Source organism: Malus sylvestris, chromosome 11, assembly GCF_916048215.2.
Source record: "Malus sylvestris chromosome 11, drMalSylv7.2, whole genome shotgun sequence".
Lineage (NCBI taxonomy): Eukaryota > Viridiplantae > Streptophyta > Magnoliopsida > Rosales > Rosaceae > Malus > Malus sylvestris.
Window position 1 is genome coordinate 16,703,896 of NC_062270.1, and position 18,053 is coordinate 16,721,948.

At 40.1% G+C, this 18,053-nt stretch overlaps 1 protein-coding gene across 6 annotated transcripts; it reads left to right on the forward strand.

Annotated features, from left to right (window-relative positions):
- Nucleotides 1-1,273: 1,273 nt before the first annotated feature.
- Nucleotides 1,274-17,424, forward strand: LOC126590087 (uncharacterized). 6 transcript variants are annotated; one of them, XM_050255588.1, is made up of 5 exons: nucleotides 1,274-1,370; nucleotides 1,940-2,313; nucleotides 3,066-3,097; nucleotides 3,218-3,346; nucleotides 17,306-17,424. In XM_050255588.1, exons 2-5 carry the CDS (start codon nucleotides 1,989-1,991, stop codon nucleotides 17,324-17,326), a joined length of 507 nt encoding a protein of 168 aa, XP_050111545.1. In that variant the 5' UTR covers nucleotides 1,274-1,370; nucleotides 1,940-1,988; the 3' UTR covers nucleotides 17,327-17,424. The 6 variants fall into 6 exon arrangements, with proteins under 6 accessions (XP_050111545.1, XP_050111544.1, XP_050111543.1 ...); XM_050255587.1 differs by lacking the exon at nucleotides 17,306-17,424 and adding an exon at nucleotides 12,653-12,771; XM_050255586.1 differs by lacking the exon at nucleotides 17,306-17,424 and adding an exon at nucleotides 8,000-8,118.
- Nucleotides 17,425-18,053: the final 629 nt, after the last annotated feature.

Below are 18,053 nucleotides of genomic sequence, written 5' to 3' on the forward strand. Positions count from 1 at the left end.
GTGATTTTTGGCGTATGCGATCTCGAAGCATATACAAACAAGTTTGACGGTTTGATCGTTGAAATTAGTTTCATAGAATTCGTATCCCATCAAAACGATAGATTCACTAAGACTTAGAGTTTATTTATACTTTCATTAAGTATAACATAAGATTTTGTGGTATCCACTTGTGTAAATATTTTAAATTGACGATCGAATTCATTCATTGTATTCGTATAGGGTCAAAAAGTGTACTTGTAAAAAATCATCAAAATCGAAGTTAAAATAACTGTTAAATCGTGATTTTTTGTTTTATCACCATCGAAAAGTTTTGTCTCATTACTTGATCTCTGAATGTTTGTTTTTTGTGATTTTTGGCATATGCGATCTCGAAGCATATACAAACAAGATTGACGGTTTGATCGTTGAAATTAGTTTCGTGTATCCCATCAAGTTCAATGGTGTGTGTATATATATATATTTATTTATTTGTTATGTAGATTTAAATCTATTTATTTTGTACGTATAATTATTATAGTTTTTTTAGGGGTATAATATTTAATTTAAAATTTAATATATATATATATATATATATATATATATATAATTATTATAGTTAATATTTTGGGGGTATAATTATTATAGTATATATAATTATTATAGTTAATTTAATATATATATATATATATATATATATAATTATAGTTTTAAACTTTTTAGGGGTATAAAATTGTTAAATTATTATATATAATTATTATAATATTTATAGGGTTATAAAATTATTAAATTAATATTCTGCTTATTGTGTATCGTGTTACCCACGTGTATACCCAAACCAACCCGTTATCTTAACAGGTGCTTATCGGGTTACCCGATAATACCCGATTCGTTATCGTGTCGACTCAAACACCTGTTAATTTCGGGTCATGTCGTGTCGGGTTATCGGGTCGTGTCAGGAACTGCCAGGCCTAATTCAGCATGTGAATAACATTTTACTTTTTTATTTAAAAATGATACGAATAATTTAAACTCAGAACGCAATAATCTGAACATAAACACTTTCCCCATAAATATAATTTTTTTGCTTGGCATCCTGATTCTCATTCGGCTGCCAATATATTTCTGTACCTGAAAAAATACACAGGAGCAGGAAATAAGAAAAAATAAAAAATAAAGAAAATAAAAAAATAAAAGTAAAAAACTAAAAGCTGGAAGTACAGAATACGTGGCGCAACTCCCGATGCGTTTGCAACTTCCCAGTTCCCACCACATCACATCCACGCCGTTATTCTGATACCGCTCAATCCTCTCTCTCCTCTTTCTCTCTCAGCTTTAGGCGGAAGAAGATGAAGACCTCCCTCGCACTGTGAAACCCTAAACGGAACGAAACGGTAATTTTCAGCGACTTTTCCTTTCTCTTTCGTTCACTCCAGCAGATTGGAAACCCTAGGTTTTTTTCTGCAATTTATATTTCCATTATTGAACTTTAATGCTTATTTTTCCTAGGGTTTCTTCAATTTTATGATTTTTAAGAATCATTGAATTTTGTTTCAATGTTTTTTTTTTTTGTATGTATTTGTTAGGTTACTGATTACTTTACTTTGCTCTTAACTCTCTTTTTTTCTTTGTTCATCATTTTTGTTTTGGTTTTTGAATTGGAAATTTAGGGGAGTGGTTGGTTTAGATGTTAATAAACGCAACATGTTAGTCTGGAAGCAATAATGTGCAGAGTATTTCCTTAAAAGGTGACATACAAATCGAAGAAACCGAATAATTGTTCCATTAATTGAATACAACAGATGATGTCGCAGTAATTAGATACAGGTGATTATGATGCAGTATTGATTTTCCCTTGCCTTTCGTAAGGATGAGCTGTTCTTGGATTCTCTACTTAGAAGATTAGGTTGCGGCTATTAAACATGAATGACGGACTAAATCTTGTTTATTTTCTGTCTTCCAGGAGAGTGAAATTTCGGCTCACAGTGAGGGCGAAGGCTATCTGGACGATCATGGGATCAGTTTGCTGTGTTGCTGCGAAGAAAAGAACCCACCCAAATCGAACTGAAGGTGAAACATTGTGCAGGAATGCCATACGTTCACCGTCATGGAATTTTCAATGGGATAATCGACAGCGTGTTTCTAGTGAAATTGGTACTCCATATCAAGTCTCTCGTGGAATCAGTACTAATGATAGCATGGAGTTAAAAGGTGCATTAAGTTCTGAAAGGGGTAATTTCTCAGATCTGGGAAGCCCACTGGAGAATTTTGGAACACCTATATCTCAAAAGTCCCCTGTTCATGGAGGAACAGGTACAAATCTGAGTCCATCTCCAGGTAACGTTACTTCCACTTTGGTAAATGAAACCTTCTGAACTTCCTACTTTTCATCATGAGATTAATTTACATAAGATTGAATGTAGTGAATACCTAATGGCCTCTTTTACTAGGTTTATAAACTATTGCATCAGAAATGCCTGTAAAAATGAAAATTTAACTTTGCAATCCTCGGTGTGATGCAAATTGCACAGTGGCATCATGTTTGCATTGATAGGAATTTCTGATAGTCCTGAATGAGAATGATCGATCTTTTCTTGGTATTTGTAAACACATTGAAGAACCACACAGTAGCCTTATACCAAATATATGCCTCTCTCAGCTTCCTAGTTTCCTGCTTTACATATCATCAAAATAAGATAAAGAAAGCTCAAATGTACAATTTTCTTCTGTCAAAATAGAAATTCTGGACGTGTCTTTGTTTTATGGATCGACAGCGTTTGTCTTAACAGAACATATATCTTAAATTTTGAGGACATATTTCTTCTATTTTCTTTTATTTTGAGCACATGTTAAGAAAGTACATTGATAACCTGCAGTTCCTTGTTTTACAATTATTTGTCCAGTGGAAAATTGGTAGCCCTCACGATGAGGTCTTTGGATGCTTGCATGTGATGTTTTGCGCATGCACACACTTATCAGACGTACTTCTATTTTATGTTAGGTAGTCACATAAGTTTAATCGTTGGATTGCTGGCATTTGCTGCTTCGTTTGTTTGTGATTTAGTGAGCTGAGTATGTGCATTTTGCAGATATATCCATTGCAAGAAATTATTCTCCAGATGTGAGTTTGACTCCATTAAAACTAGACGTGTTATACTGGGTTTTATGCATTGTTGTCTGATGCTCTAGCCTTTACCCATTGTCATTAGATTGTGTTGAGCTCTTTCCAATTGCATTTCAGGTGAAGAGTTTGACAGAATCACTGGCAATTGCAAATTCTTTTGCATCAAATGTTTCGTTGTCCATGCCTACAAATTTTTCAACACCAACTGCAGAACCATCACGTTGTTGGAAATTCAAATCAAAACAGGTTGTAAATGGTAGCTGCTAGCTGTTAGTTTCTTTACAGGTTGTACTCACACTTGCTGCAACTACAAAGACTAAAGTTTCCTCCATGTGCTAGCTGAAAGTGTGTTGAAAGACAGCAGAGATGTGAGCTGCTGTGTGCTAGCCGAAAGGTTGTGCTTGCAAGCTGGAAGGATGCAATGTATGTGTGTGCCAACTATCCAAAGTTGCTGCATGTGTTTGAAAGGGTGGAAAGATGGTAAACACCATCATTCCTTGTATGTGTTGTTGTATTGTTTATCAATTTCTGTTTTGTATAAATAGGCCTTCTTGCTAGGCTTTAGAATATCAATTCCATTCCAATTCCTTTCTCATTTTCAGCTTGTAAGCTATTGAGTTTGTAAACTCTCTTTTCATATATCAAAGTCCAAGTGTTTTGCCAAAGCTTGTAGCTTCCCTCCTTTCTATATTTCTTTGTCCAATTTTATTGAGAGTGCAAAGTGAGAGGTGTGATAGAGTTTGTAAACTTATCACCCACATATTTTGGTATTGAGTTAGTAAACTTATCAATACCAACAATTGGTATCAGAGCCAGAATACCATTCTGGCAGGTGCAGCAGTTATGGCATCCAACTTAGTGCAGCTCCAAGTTCCCACATTGAAGAAAGAAAATTATGAAAGATGGTGCATCCAATTCAAAGCATTGTTTGGATCACAAGAGCTATGGGAAGTTGTCAGTAGTGGGTATGTTGTACCCACTACCGAGCAAGAAGCCACATATACTGCAGATCAAAGGAACACTCTCAGGGATTTACGAAAGAAGGACCAGAAGGCGTTGTATCTTCTCTATCAAGGATTAGAAGATTCAACGTTCGAGAAGGTTGAAGAAGCAACAACGAGGAAGCAAGTATGGGACACACTCAGTACAATCTACAAAGGAGTAGATCGAGTCAAGAAAGTGAGATTACAGTCACTTCGAGCAGATTTTGAAACTGCTCACATGAATGAAGGGGAGAGCATCTCCGACTATCACTCAAGGCTCATTGTGATAGTAAATCAGATGAGGAGAAAAGGGGAGAGACTCGATGAAGTACGAGTTGTGGAGAAGATACTCCGGTCACTCACATCTAAGTTTGAGCATGTGGTGACTGCCATTGAGGAATCCAAGGATTTAGAGGCGATGAGCGCAGAGGAGCTACTAGGATCCCTCCTAGTTCACGAGCACCGCATTCAAAAGAATGCAAGCCCCACAACGCTATAGCAAGCTTTGGAGTCAAAGTTGAATATTGACAAACCAAATAAAGGTCGTGGGCACTCACGTCGTGGGAGTTCATCCAACCGTAGCCGAGGATGAGCCCGAGGAAGAGGTCGAGTCTATGAACAAAACCGAGGTCAATCTCAAGAGTGGAGATCTACCCGAGGAAAGGCGCATATCCAATGTCACACTTGCAAGCAATATGGACATTATGCAAATGAATGTTCATATAAAAATGGTGAGCATGTCAACATGGCAGAATCAAATGGAAATGCTGGTGAGGAACTTACAGTCTTACTAGCACACCATGATATCAGTAGCCAACAAGATGTTTGGTATTTAGACTCTGGTGCAAGCAACCACATGTGTGGAAAGAAAGAGTTTTTTGCCGAACTCAAAGATGGGCCTTATGGATCTGTGAGTCTTGGTGACTCCTCAAAGTTGCCAGTTGAAGGCAAAGGAAAGATCAAAATCATCCAGAAGGATGGTAAAGAAGAATACATCTCCGATACCTACTACATACTAGGTATGAAGAGCAACATTCTGAGCATTGGTCAACTGCTCCAGAAAGGGTATGTTATACATATGGAGGATATGTTTCTCACTCTCAGGAATGCAAGAAGAAAGCTTATTGCACGTGTTCAAATGTCAAAAAACCGAATGTTCCCGTTGAAGTTGAACACAAAGATTGGGAGTTACAACATTGGTGTAATGGAAGATGAGTCATGGAAATGGCATCTTCGATATGGCCATCTTCATTTCAATGGCCTAAAGTTGCTGTCAAGTGGAGGAATGGTTCGTGGTCTACCCCAGATTGAAGCCACACGCCAAGTATGTGAAGGTTGTGTGCTTGGCAAGCAAGCACGACTATCATTCCCTGTTGGTGATACATGGAAAGCAAAGGCACCACTGCAGATGGTACACACGGATATATGTGGTCCATTGGATCCTATGTCTTATGGAGGTAATAGGTATTTTATTACTTTCATTGATGATTTCAGTAGGAAGACTTGGGTTTATTTTCTTAAGGAGAAGTCAGCTGCCCTAAAAATCTTCAAGGAGTTCAAGGCACTCACAGAGGCTGAAAGCAACCACAAGCTTGTGGCTGTGAGATCAGATAGAGGTGGAGAGTACACCTCTAATGTTTTCCAAGCATACTACAAGGAGCAAGGAATTAGGCATCAACTGACTGCTGCCTATACCTCATAGCAAAATGGGATAGCCGAAAGAAAGAATCGAACCATCCTTGACATGACAAGGTCCATGCTTAAGGAGAAGAATTTGCCAAAAGAATTGTGGGCAGAAGCTGTAGCTTGTTCGATTTATTTGTTGAATCGATGTCCAACAAAAAATGTCAAGAGGATGACACCACAAGAAGCTTGGAGTGGATACAAGCCGAGTGTTGCACACCTAAGAGTTTTTGGGTGTGTTGCATATGCTCAAGTTCCAGAAGCCAAGAGGAGAAAGCTCGATGATCGAGGCGAGAAGTGTGTGTTTGTGGGCTATAGTGAAGAGTCCAAGGCATACAAGCTCTATAACCTACTAACTGTCAAACTAGTGGTTAGTAGAGATGTCATCTTCAGTGAGGAAGAGGCATGGAAGTGGAACAACAAAGAAGTCAGTAAAGAGAAGATCGTCTCCATTGATTTTGAAGAACCAGAAGTTATACCACCTGTTGAGCAACAGCCTGCTCAAACAATCACAACAACTCCAGTGCACAGAATTGCAAGGAGTGGTCCTACATCCAGTGAAGAAAGCAGCTCCTCAACTCTAGTAAGGCTAAGAAGTCTCACCGAGATATATGGACAAGAAGAAGAAGAAGAAGAAACCAACTTTTTATGCTTGTATGCAGACCACGAGCCTCTCTCATTCAATGAAGCTGTGGAAGAAGATTGTTGGAAGAAAGCCATGGAAGAAGAGATCCATGCCATCGAGAAGAATGACACTTGGGAGTTGACAAAGCTCCCACCAAATCAGAAGGCTATTGGTGTCAAGTGGGTGTACAAGATCAAACGCACTGTAGACGGGAGTATGGATCGGTACAAATCAAGGCTTGTAGCAAAGGGCTGCAAACAGAAGTATGGAGTGGACTATGATGAAGTCTATGCTCCAGTTGCAAGACTTGACACGGTAAGATTGCTAATCTCTCTTGCTGCTCATCATAAATGGAAAATTTATCAACTAAATGTCAAGTCAGCCTTCCTTAATGGAGTACTTGAGGAATAAATGTACGTGGAACAACCAGAAGGCTTTCAAGTACAAGGAAAAGAAGATAAGGTGTATCGTTTGAAGAAGGCTTTGTATGGCCTTAAGCAAGCACCACGAGCTTGGAACTCAAGGATTGACAACGACCTTCACCAAAATGGATTTCAGAAATGTCCATACGAGCATTCAGTTTACATGAAGAATGGTGCAAAAGGGGAGTTCTTAATTATTTGTCTCTATGTAGATGACTTGTTGTTTACAGGAAACAATGAAGCAATGTTCTGTGAGTTCAAGCAATCCATGTTCAGTGAATTCGAGATGACTGACAATGGATTAATGTCATACTTTCTTGGCATAGAGGTGAAGCAAGAAAGTGACGGTATCTACATCTCTCAACAAAAGTACATGAGAGATATATTGGAGAAATTCAATATGGATAAGTGCAATATTGTCAACACTCCAGTTGCAACTGGATTGAAGTTGTCTAAGGAAGGAGAAGGTGAGTTTGTAAACTCAACCGTGTACAAAAGCTTGGTTGGAAGCCTAAGGTACCTTACAATCACAAGACCTGATATAGTTTATGGAGTTGGACTCGTGAGTCGATACATGGAAACACCAAGGGAGTCTCATTGGCTGGCTGCCAAGAGAATTTTGAGGTACATAAGAGGTACTCTAAACTATGGTCTATTTTATAATTTTGGTGAAGATACAAAATTATTTGGTTATTCAGATAGTGATTGGGGAGGTGACCAAGATGAAAGGAAAAACACAACTGGCTATGTATTTTTTCTAGGATCAACAGCTTTCTCATGGACTTCAAAGAAGCAATCAATTGTTGCTTTGTCATCATGTGAAGCCGAGTATGTTGCTGTAGCCTCAACAGTGTGTGAGGCAATTTGGTTAAGAAATCTATTGAAGTCAGTGTGTCATCCACAAGTGGAATCGACTGTGATTCATGTGGATAACATGTCTGCAATCAAGCTTGCAAAGAATCCTGTTCAACATGGAAGGAGCAAGCACATTGATACCAGGTTCCATTTTCTAAGGGATCATGAAAAGCAAAAGACAATCGAACTTGTCTATTGTCACACGAAGGAACAAGTGGTAGACATCTTCACTAAGCCACTACCAGTTGAATCATTCCGGCTGCTACGTGAAATGCTAGGAATGAAGGCGTTTTGATTTGAGGAGGTGTGTTGGAAATTCAAATCAAAACAGGTTGTAAATGGCAGCTGCTAGCTGTTAGTTTCTTTACAGGTTGTACTCACACTTGCTGCAACTACAAAGACTAAAGTTTCCTCCATGTGCTAGCTGAAAGTGTGTTGAAAGACAGCAGAGATGTGAGTTGCTGTGTGCTAGCCGAAAGGTTGTGTTTGCAAGCTGGAAGGATGCAATGTATGTGTGTGCCAACTATCCAAAGTTGCTGCATGTGTTTGAAAGGGTGGAAAAATGGTAAACACCATCATTCATTGTATGTGTTGTTGTATTGTTTATCAATTTCTGTTTTGTATAAATAGGCCTTCTTGCTAGGCTTTAGAATATCAATTCCATTCCAATTCCTTTCTCATTTTCAGCTTGTAAGCTATTGAGTTTGTAAACTCTCTTTTCATATATCAAAGTCCAAGTGTTTTGCCAAAGCTTGTAGCTTCCCTCCTTTCTATATTTCTTTGTCCAATTTTATTGAGAGTGCAAAGTGAGAGGTGTGATAGAGTTTGTAAACTTATCACCCACATATTTTGGTATTGAGTTAGTAAACTTATCAATACCAACAATTGGTATCAGAGCCAGAATACCATTCTGGCAGGTGCAGCAGTTATGGCATCCAACTTAGTGCAGCTCCAAGTTCCCACATTGAAGAAAGAAAATTATGAAAGATGGTGCATCCAATTCAAAGCATTGTTTGGATCACAAGAGCTATGGGAAGTTGTCAGTAGTGGGTATGTTGTACCCACTACCGAGCAAGAAGCCACATATACTGCAGATCAAAGGAACACTCTCAGGGATTTACGAAAGAAGGACCAGAAGGCGTTGTATCTTCTCTATCAAGGATTAGAAGATTCAACGTTCGAGAAGGTTGAAGAAGCAACAACGAGGAAGCAAGTATGGGACACACTCAGTACAATCTACAAAGGAGTAGATCGAGTCAAGAAAGTGAGATTACAGTCACTTCGAGCAGATTTTGAAACTGCTCACATGAATGAAGGGGAGAGCATCTCCGACTATCACTCAAGGCTCATTGTGATAGTAAATCAGATGAGGAGAAAAGGGGAGAGACTCGATGAAGTACGAGTTGTGGAGAAGATACTCCGGTCACTCACATCTAAGTTTGAGCATGTGGTGACTGCCATTGAGGAATCCAAGGATTTAGAGGCGATGAGCGCAGAGGAGCTACTAGGATCCCTCCTAGTTCACGAGCACCGCATTCAAAAGAATGCAAGCCCCACAACGCTATAGCAAGCTTTGGAGTCAAAGTTGAATATTGACAAACCAAATAAAGGTCGTGGGCACTCACGTCGTGGGAGTTCATCCAACCGTAGCCGAGGATGAGCCCGAGGAAGAGGTCGAGTCTATGAACAAAACCGAGGTCAATCTCAAGAGTGGAGATCTACCCGAGGAAAGGCGCATATCCAATGTCACACTTGCAAGCAATATGGACATTATGCAAATGAATGTTCATATAAAAATGGTGAGCATGTCAACATGGCAGAATCAAATGGAAATGCTGGTGAGGAACTTACAGTCTTACTAGCACACCATGATATCAGTAGCCAACAAGATGTTTGGTATTTAGACTCTGGTGCAAGCAACCACATGTGTGGAAAGAAAGAGTTTTTTGCCGAACTCAAAGATGGGCCTTATGGATCTGTGAGTCTTGGTGACTCCTCAAAGTTGCCAGTTGAAGGCAAAGGAAAGATCAAAATCATCCAGAAGGATGGTAAAGAAGAATACATCTCCGATACCTACTACATACTAGGTATGAAGAGCAACATTCTGAGCATTGGTCAACTGCTCCAGAAAGGGTATGTTATACATATGGAGGATATGTTTCTCACTCTCAGGAATGCAAGAAGAAAGCTTATTGCACGTGTTCAAATGTCAAAAAACCGAATGTTCCCGTTGAAGTTGAACACAAAGATTGGGAGTTACAACATTGGTGTAATGGAAGATGAGTCATGGAAATGGCATCTTCGATATGGCCATCTTCATTTCAATGGCCTAAAGTTGCTGTCAAGTGGAGGAATGGTTCGTGGTCTACCCCAGATTGAAGCCACACGCCAAGTATGTGAAGGTTGTGTGCTTGGCAAGCAAGCACGACTATCATTCCCTGTTGGTGATACATGGAAAGCAAAGGCACCACTGCAGATGGTACACACGGATATATGTGGTCCATTGGATCCTATGTCTTATGGAGGTAATAGGTATTTTATTACTTTCATTGATGATTTCAGTAGGAAGACTTGGGTTTATTTTCTTAAGGAGAAGTCAGCTGCCCTAAAAATCTTCAAGGAGTTCAAGGCACTCACAGAGGCTGAAAGCAACCACAAGCTTGTGGCTGTGAGATCAGATAGAGGTGGAGAGTACACCTCTAATGTTTTCCAAGCATACTACAAGGAGCAAGGAATTAGGCATCAACTGACTGCTGCCTATACCTCATAGCAAAATGGGATAGCCGAAAGAAAGAATCGAACCATCCTTGACATGACAAGGTCCATGCTTAAGGAGAAGAATTTGCCAAAAGAATTGTGGGCAGAAGCTGTAGCTTGTTCGATTTATTTGTTGAATCGATGTCCAACAAAAAATGTCAAGAGGATGACACCACAAGAAGCTTGGAGTGGATACAAGCCGAGTGTTGCACACCTAAGAGTTTTTGGGTGTGTTGCATATGCTCAAGTTCCAGAAGCCAAGAGGAGAAAGCTCGATGATCGAGGCGAGAAGTGTGTGTTTGTGGGCTATAGTGAAGAGTCCAAGGCATACAAGCTCTATAACCTACTAACTGTCAAACTAGTGGTTAGTAGAGATGTCATCTTCAGTGAGGAAGAGGCATGGAAGTGGAACAACAAAGAAGTCAGTAAAGAGAAGATCGTCTCCATTGATTTTGAAGAACCAGAAGTTATACCACCTGTTGAGCAACAGCCTGCTCAAACAATCACAACAACTCCAGTGCACAGAATTGCAAGGAGTGGTCCTACATCCAGTGAAGAAAGCAGCTCCTCAACTCTAGTAAGGCTAAGAAGTCTCACCGAGATATATGGACAAGAAGAAGAAGAAGAAGAAACCAACTTTTTATGCTTGTATGCAGACCACGAGCCTCTCTCATTCAATGAAGCTGTGGAAGAAGATTGTTGGAAGAAAGCCATGGAAGAAGAGATCCATGCCATCGAGAAGAATGACACTTGGGAGTTGACAAAGCTCCCACCAAATCAGAAGGCTATTGGTGTCAAGTGGGTGTACAAGATCAAACGCACTGTAGACGGGAGTATGGATCGGTACAAATCAAGGCTTGTAGCAAAGGGCTGCAAACAGAAGTATGGAGTGGACTATGATGAAGTCTATGCTCCAGTTGCAAGACTTGACACGGTAAGATTGCTAATCTCTCTTGCTGCTCATCATAAATGGAAAATTTATCAACTAAATGTCAAGTCAGCCTTCCTTAATGGAGTACTTGAGGAATAAATGTACGTGGAACAACCAGAAGGCTTTCAAGTACAAGGAAAAGAAGATAAGGTGTATCGTTTGAAGAAGGCTTTGTATGGCCTTAAGCAAGCACCACGAGCTTGGAACTCAAGGATTGACAACGACCTTCACCAAAATGGATTTCAGAAATGTCCATACGAGCATTCAGTTTACATGAAGAATGGTGCAAAAGGGGAGTTCTTAATTATTTGTCTCTATGTAGATGACTTGTTGTTTACAGGAAACAATGAAGCAATGTTCTGTGAGTTCAAGCAATCCATGTTCAGTGAATTCGAGATGACTGACAATGGATTAATGTCATACTTTCTTGGCATAGAGGTGAAGCAAGAAAGTGACGGTATCTACATCTCTCAACAAAAGTACATGAGAGATATATTGGAGAAATTCAATATGGATAAGTGCAATATTGTCAACACTCCAGTTGCAACTGGATTGAAGTTGTCTAAGGAAGGAGAAGGTGAGTTTGTAAACTCAACCGTGTACAAAAGCTTGGTTGGAAGCCTAAGGTACCTTACAATCACAAGACCTGATATAGTTTATGGAGTTGGACTCGTGAGTCGATACATGGAAACACCAAGGGAGTCTCATTGGCTGGCTGCCAAGAGAATTTTGAGGTACATAAGAGGTACTCTAAACTATGGTCTATTTTATAATTTTGGTGAAGATACAAAATTATTTGGTTATTCAGATAGTGATTGGGGAGGTGACCAAGATGAAAGGAAAAACACAACTGGCTATGTATTTTTTCTAGGATCAACAGCTTTCTCATGGACTTCAAAGAAGCAATCAATTGTTGCTTTGTCATCATGTGAAGCCGAGTATGTTGCTGTAGCCTCAACAGTGTGTGAGGCAATTTGGTTAAGAAATCTATTGAAGTCAGTGTGTCATCCACAAGTGGAATCGACTGTGATTCATGTGGATAACATGTCTGCAATCAAGCTTGCAAAGAATCCTGTTCAACATGGAAGGAGCAAGCACATTGATACCAGGTTCCATTTTCTAAGGGATCATGAAAAGCAAAAGACAATCGAACTTGTCTATTGTCACACGAAGGAACAAGTGGTAGACATCTTCACTAAGCCACTACCAGTTGAATCATTCCGGCTGCTACGTGAAATGCTAGGAATGAAGGCGTTTTGATTTGAGGAGGTGTGTTGGAAATTCAAATCAAAACAGGTTGTAAATGGCAGCTGCTAGCTGTTAGTTTCTTTACAGGTTGTACTCACACTTGCTGCAACTACAAAGACTAAAGTTTCCTCCATGTGCTAGCTGAAAGTGTGTTGAAAGACAGCAGAGATGTGAGTTGCTGTGTGCTAGCCGAAAGGTTGTGTTTGCAAGCTGGAAGGATGCAATGTATGTGTGTGCCAACTATCCAAAGTTGCTGCATGTGTTTGAAAGGGTGGAAAAATGGTAAACACCATCATTCATTGTATGTGTTGTTGTATTGTTTATCAATTTCTGTTTTGTATAAATAGGCCTTCTTGCTAGGCTTTAGAATATCAATTCCATTCCAATTCCTTTCTCATTTTCAGCTTGTAAGCTATTGAGTTTGTAAACTCTCTTTTCATATATCAAAGTCCAAGTGTTTTGCCAAAGCTTGTAGCTTCCCTCCTTTCTATATTTCTTTGTCCAATTTTATTGAGAGTGCAAAGTGAGAGGTGTGATAGAGTTTGTAAACTTATCACCCACATATTTTGGTATTGAGTTAGTAAACTTATCAATACCAACAATTGGTATCAGAGCCAGAATACCATTCTGGCAGGTGCAGCAGTTATGGCATCCAACTTAGTGCAGCTCCAAGTTCCCACATTGAAGAAAGAAAATTATGAAAGATGGTGCATCCAATTCAAAGCATTGTTTGGATCACAAGAGCTATGGGAAGTTGTCAGTAGTGGGTATGTTGTACCCACTACCGAGCAAGAAGCCACATATACTGCAGATCAAAGGAACACTCTCAGGGATTTACGAAAGAAGGACCAGAAGGCGTTGTATCTTCTCTATCAAGGATTAGAAGATTCAACGTTCGAGAAGGTTGAAGAAGCAACAACGAGGAAGCAAGTATGGGACACACTCAGTACAATCTACAAAGGAGTAGATCGAGTCAAGAAAGTGAGATTACAGTCACTTCGAGCAGATTTTGAAACTGCTCACATGAATGAAGGGGAGAGCATCTCCGACTATCACTCAAGGCTCATTGTGATAGTAAATCAGATGAGGAGAAAAGGGGAGAGACTCGATGAAGTACGAGTTGTGGAGAAGATACTCCGGTCACTCACATCTAAGTTTGAGCATGTGGTGACTGCCATTGAGGAATCCAAGGATTTAGAGGCGATGAGCGCAGAGGAGCTACTAGGATCCCTCCTAGTTCACGAGCACCGCATTCAAAAGAATGCAAGCCCCACAACGCTATAGCAAGCTTTGGAGTCAAAGTTGAATATTGACAAACCAAATAAAGGTCGTGGGCACTCACGTCGTGGGAGTTCATCCAACCGTAGCCGAGGATGAGCCCGAGGAAGAGGTCGAGTCTATGAACAAAACCGAGGTCAATCTCAAGAGTGGAGATCTACCCGAGGAAAGGCGCATATCCAATGTCACACTTGCAAGCAATATGGACATTATGCAAATGAATGTTCATATAAAAATGGTGAGCATGTCAACATGGCAGAATCAAATGGAAATGCTGGTGAGGAACTTACAGTCTTACTAGCACACCATGATATCAGTAGCCAACAAGATGTTTGGTATTTAGACTCTGGTGCAAGCAACCACATGTGTGGAAAGAAAGAGTTTTTTGCCGAACTCAAAGATGGGCCTTATGGATCTGTGAGTCTTGGTGACTCCTCAAAGTTGCCAGTTGAAGGCAAAGGAAAGATCAAAATCATCCAGAAGGATGGTAAAGAAGAATACATCTCCGATACCTACTACATACTAGGTATGAAGAGCAACATTCTGAGCATTGGTCAACTGCTCCAGAAAGGGTATGTTATACATATGGAGGATATGTTTCTCACTCTCAGGAATGCAAGAAGAAAGCTTATTGCACGTGTTCAAATGTCAAAAAACCGAATGTTCCCGTTGAAGTTGAACACAAAGATTGGGAGTTACAACATTGGTGTAATGGAAGATGAGTCATGGAAATGGCATCTTCGATATGGCCATCTTCATTTCAATGGCCTAAAGTTGCTGTCAAGTGGAGGAATGGTTCGTGGTCTACCCCAGATTGAAGCCACACGCCAAGTATGTGAAGGTTGTGTGCTTGGCAAGCAAGCACGACTATCATTCCCTGTTGGTGATACATGGAAAGCAAAGGCACCACTGCAGATGGTACACACGGATATATGTGGTCCATTGGATCCTATGTCTTATGGAGGTAATAGGTATTTTATTACTTTCATTGATGATTTCAGTAGGAAGACTTGGGTTTATTTTCTTAAGGAGAAGTCAGCTGCCCTAAAAATCTTCAAGGAGTTCAAGGCACTCACAGAGGCTGAAAGCAACCACAAGCTTGTGGCTGTGAGATCAGATAGAGGTGGAGAGTACACCTCTAATGTTTTCCAAGCATACTACAAGGAGCAAGGAATTAGGCATCAACTGACTGCTGCCTATACCTCATAGCAAAATGGGATAGCCGAAAGAAAGAATCGAACCATCCTTGACATGACAAGGTCCATGCTTAAGGAGAAGAATTTGCCAAAAGAATTGTGGGCAGAAGCTGTAGCTTGTTCGATTTATTTGTTGAATCGATGTCCAACAAAAAATGTCAAGAGGATGACACCACAAGAAGCTTGGAGTGGATACAAGCCGAGTGTTGCACACCTAAGAGTTTTTGGGTGTGTTGCATATGCTCAAGTTCCAGAAGCCAAGAGGAGAAAGCTCGATGATCGAGGCGAGAAGTGTGTGTTTGTGGGCTATAGTGAAGAGTCCAAGGCATACAAGCTCTATAACCTACTAACTGTCAAACTAGTGGTTAGTAGAGATGTCATCTTCAGTGAGGAAGAGGCATGGAAGTGGAACAACAAAGAAGTCAGTAAAGAGAAGATCGTCTCCATTGATTTTGAAGAACCAGAAGTTATACCACCTGTTGAGCAACAGCCTGCTCAAACAATCACAACAACTCCAGTGCACAGAATTGCAAGGAGTGGTCCTACATCCAGTGAAGAAAGCAGCTCCTCAACTCTAGTAAGGCTAAGAAGTCTCACCGAGATATATGGACAAGAAGAAGAAGAAGAAGAAACCAACTTTTTATGCTTGTATGCAGACCACGAGCCTCTCTCATTCAATGAAGCTGTGGAAGAAGATTGTTGGAAGAAAGCCATGGAAGAAGAGATCCATGCCATCGAGAAGAATGACACTTGGGAGTTGACAAAGCTCCCACCAAATCAGAAGGCTATTGGTGTCAAGTGGGTGTACAAGATCAAACGCACTGTAGACGGGAGTATGGATCGGTACAAATCAAGGCTTGTAGCAAAGGGCTGCAAACAGAAGTATGGAGTGGACTATGATGAAGTCTATGCTCCAGTTGCAAGACTTGACACGGTAAGATTGCTAATCTCTCTTGCTGCTCATCATAAATGGAAAATTTATCAACTAAATGTCAAGTCAGCCTTCCTTAATGGAGTACTTGAGGAATAAATGTACGTGGAACAACCAGAAGGCTTTCAAGTACAAGGAAAAGAAGATAAGGTGTATCGTTTGAAGAAGGCTTTGTATGGCCTTAAGCAAGCACCACGAGCTTGGAACTCAAGGATTGACAACGACCTTCACCAAAATGGATTTCAGAAATGTCCATACGAGCATTCAGTTTACATGAAGAATGGTGCAAAAGGGGAGTTCTTAATTATTTGTCTCTATGTAGATGACTTGTTGTTTACAGGAAACAATGAAGCAATGTTCTGTGAGTTCAAGCAATCCATGTTCAGTGAATTCGAGATGACTGACAATGGATTAATGTCATACTTTCTTGGCATAGAGGTGAAGCAAGAAAGTGACGGTATCTACATCTCTCAACAAAAGTACATGAGAGATATATTGGAGAAATTCAATATGGATAAGTGCAATATTGTCAACACTCCAGTTGCAACTGGATTGAAGTTGTCTAAGGAAGGAGAAGGTGAGTTTGTAAACTCAACCGTGTACAAAAGCTTGGTTGGAAGCCTAAGGTACCTTACAATCACAAGACCTGATATAGTTTATGGAGTTGGACTCGTGAGTCGATACATGGAAACACCAAGGGAGTCTCATTGGCTGGCTGCCAAGAGAATTTTGAGGTACATAAGAGGTACTCTAAACTATGGTCTATTTTATAATTTTGGTGAAGATACAAAATTATTTGGTTATTCAGATAGTGATTGGGGAGGTGACCAAGATGAAAGGAAAAACACAACTGGCTATGTATTTTTTCTAGGATCAACAGCTTTCTCATGGACTTCAAAGAAGCAATCAATTGTTGCTTTGTCATCATGTGAAGCCGAGTATGTTGCTGTAGCCTCAACAGTGTGTGAGGCAATTTGGTTAAGAAATCTATTGAAGTCAGTGTGTCATCCACAAGTGGAATCGACTGTGATTCATGTGGATAACATGTCTGCAATCAAGCTTGCAAAGAATCCTGTTCAACATGGAAGGAGCAAGCACATTGATACCAGGTTCCATTTTCTAAGGGATCATGAAAAGCAAAAGACAATCGAACTTGTCTATTGTCACACGAAGGAACAAGTGGTAGACATCTTCACTAAGCCACTACCAGTTGAATCATTCCGGCTGCTACGTGAAATGCTAGGAATGAAGGCGTTTTGATTTGAGGAGGTGTGTTGGAAATTCAAATCAAAACAGGTTGTAAATGGCAGCTGCTAGCTGTTAGTTTCTTTACAGGTTGTACTCACACTTGCTGCAACTACAAAGACTAAAGTTTCCTCCATGTGCTAGCTGAAAGTGTGTTGAAAGACAGCAGAGATGTGAGTTGCTGTGTGCTAGCCGAAAGGTTGTGTTTGCAAGCTGGAAGGATGCAATGTATGTGTGTGCCAACTATCCAAAGTTGCTGCATGTGTTTGAAAGGGTGGAAAAATGGTAAACACCATCATTCATTGTATGTGTTGTTGTATTGTTTATCAATTTCTGTTTTGTATAAATAGGCCTTCTTGCTAGGCTTTAGAATATCAATTCCATTCCAATTCCTTTCTCATTTTCAGCTTGTAAGCTATTGAGTTTGTAAACTCTCTTTTCATATATCAAAGTCCAAGTGTTTTGCCAAAGCTTGTAGCTTCCCTCCTTTCTATATTTCTTTGTCCAATTTTATTGAGAGTGCAAAGTGAGAGGTGTGATAGAGTTTGTAAACTTATCACCCACATATTTTGGTATTGAGTTAGTAAACTTTTCAATACCAACACATGGAGCATCCAGAAAATTATTGCCGGCAGTGACACATCAGTGGTTTCTGTGTTGGTATGTGGACATTTGTACCATGTTGAGTGCTTGGAGACTATGACATTGGAGGTTGATAAGTATGACCCGACTTGCCCAATTTGTATGGTCGGAGAGAAGCAAGTCTTAAAGATGTCGAGAAAAGCTTTGAGAGCCGAAG

What these genes read in the sequence shown, in the direction of transcription:
- LOC126590087 (XM_050255585.1), top strand. Translation starts at nt 1,989, where the DNA reads ATGGGATCAGTTTGCTGTGTTGCTGCGAAGAAAAGAACCCACCCAAAT. An exon ending in AAATCTGAGTCCATCTCCAG is followed by an intron (nt 2,314 to 3,217) that starts GTAACGTTACTT and finishes ATTGCATTTCAG; the next exon opens with GTGAAGAGTTTGACAGAATC. An exon ending in GGAAATTCAAATCAAAACAG is followed by an intron (nt 3,347 to 17,305) that starts GTTGTAAATGGT and finishes AAATCAAAACAG; the next exon opens with GTTGTAAATGGCAGCTGCTA.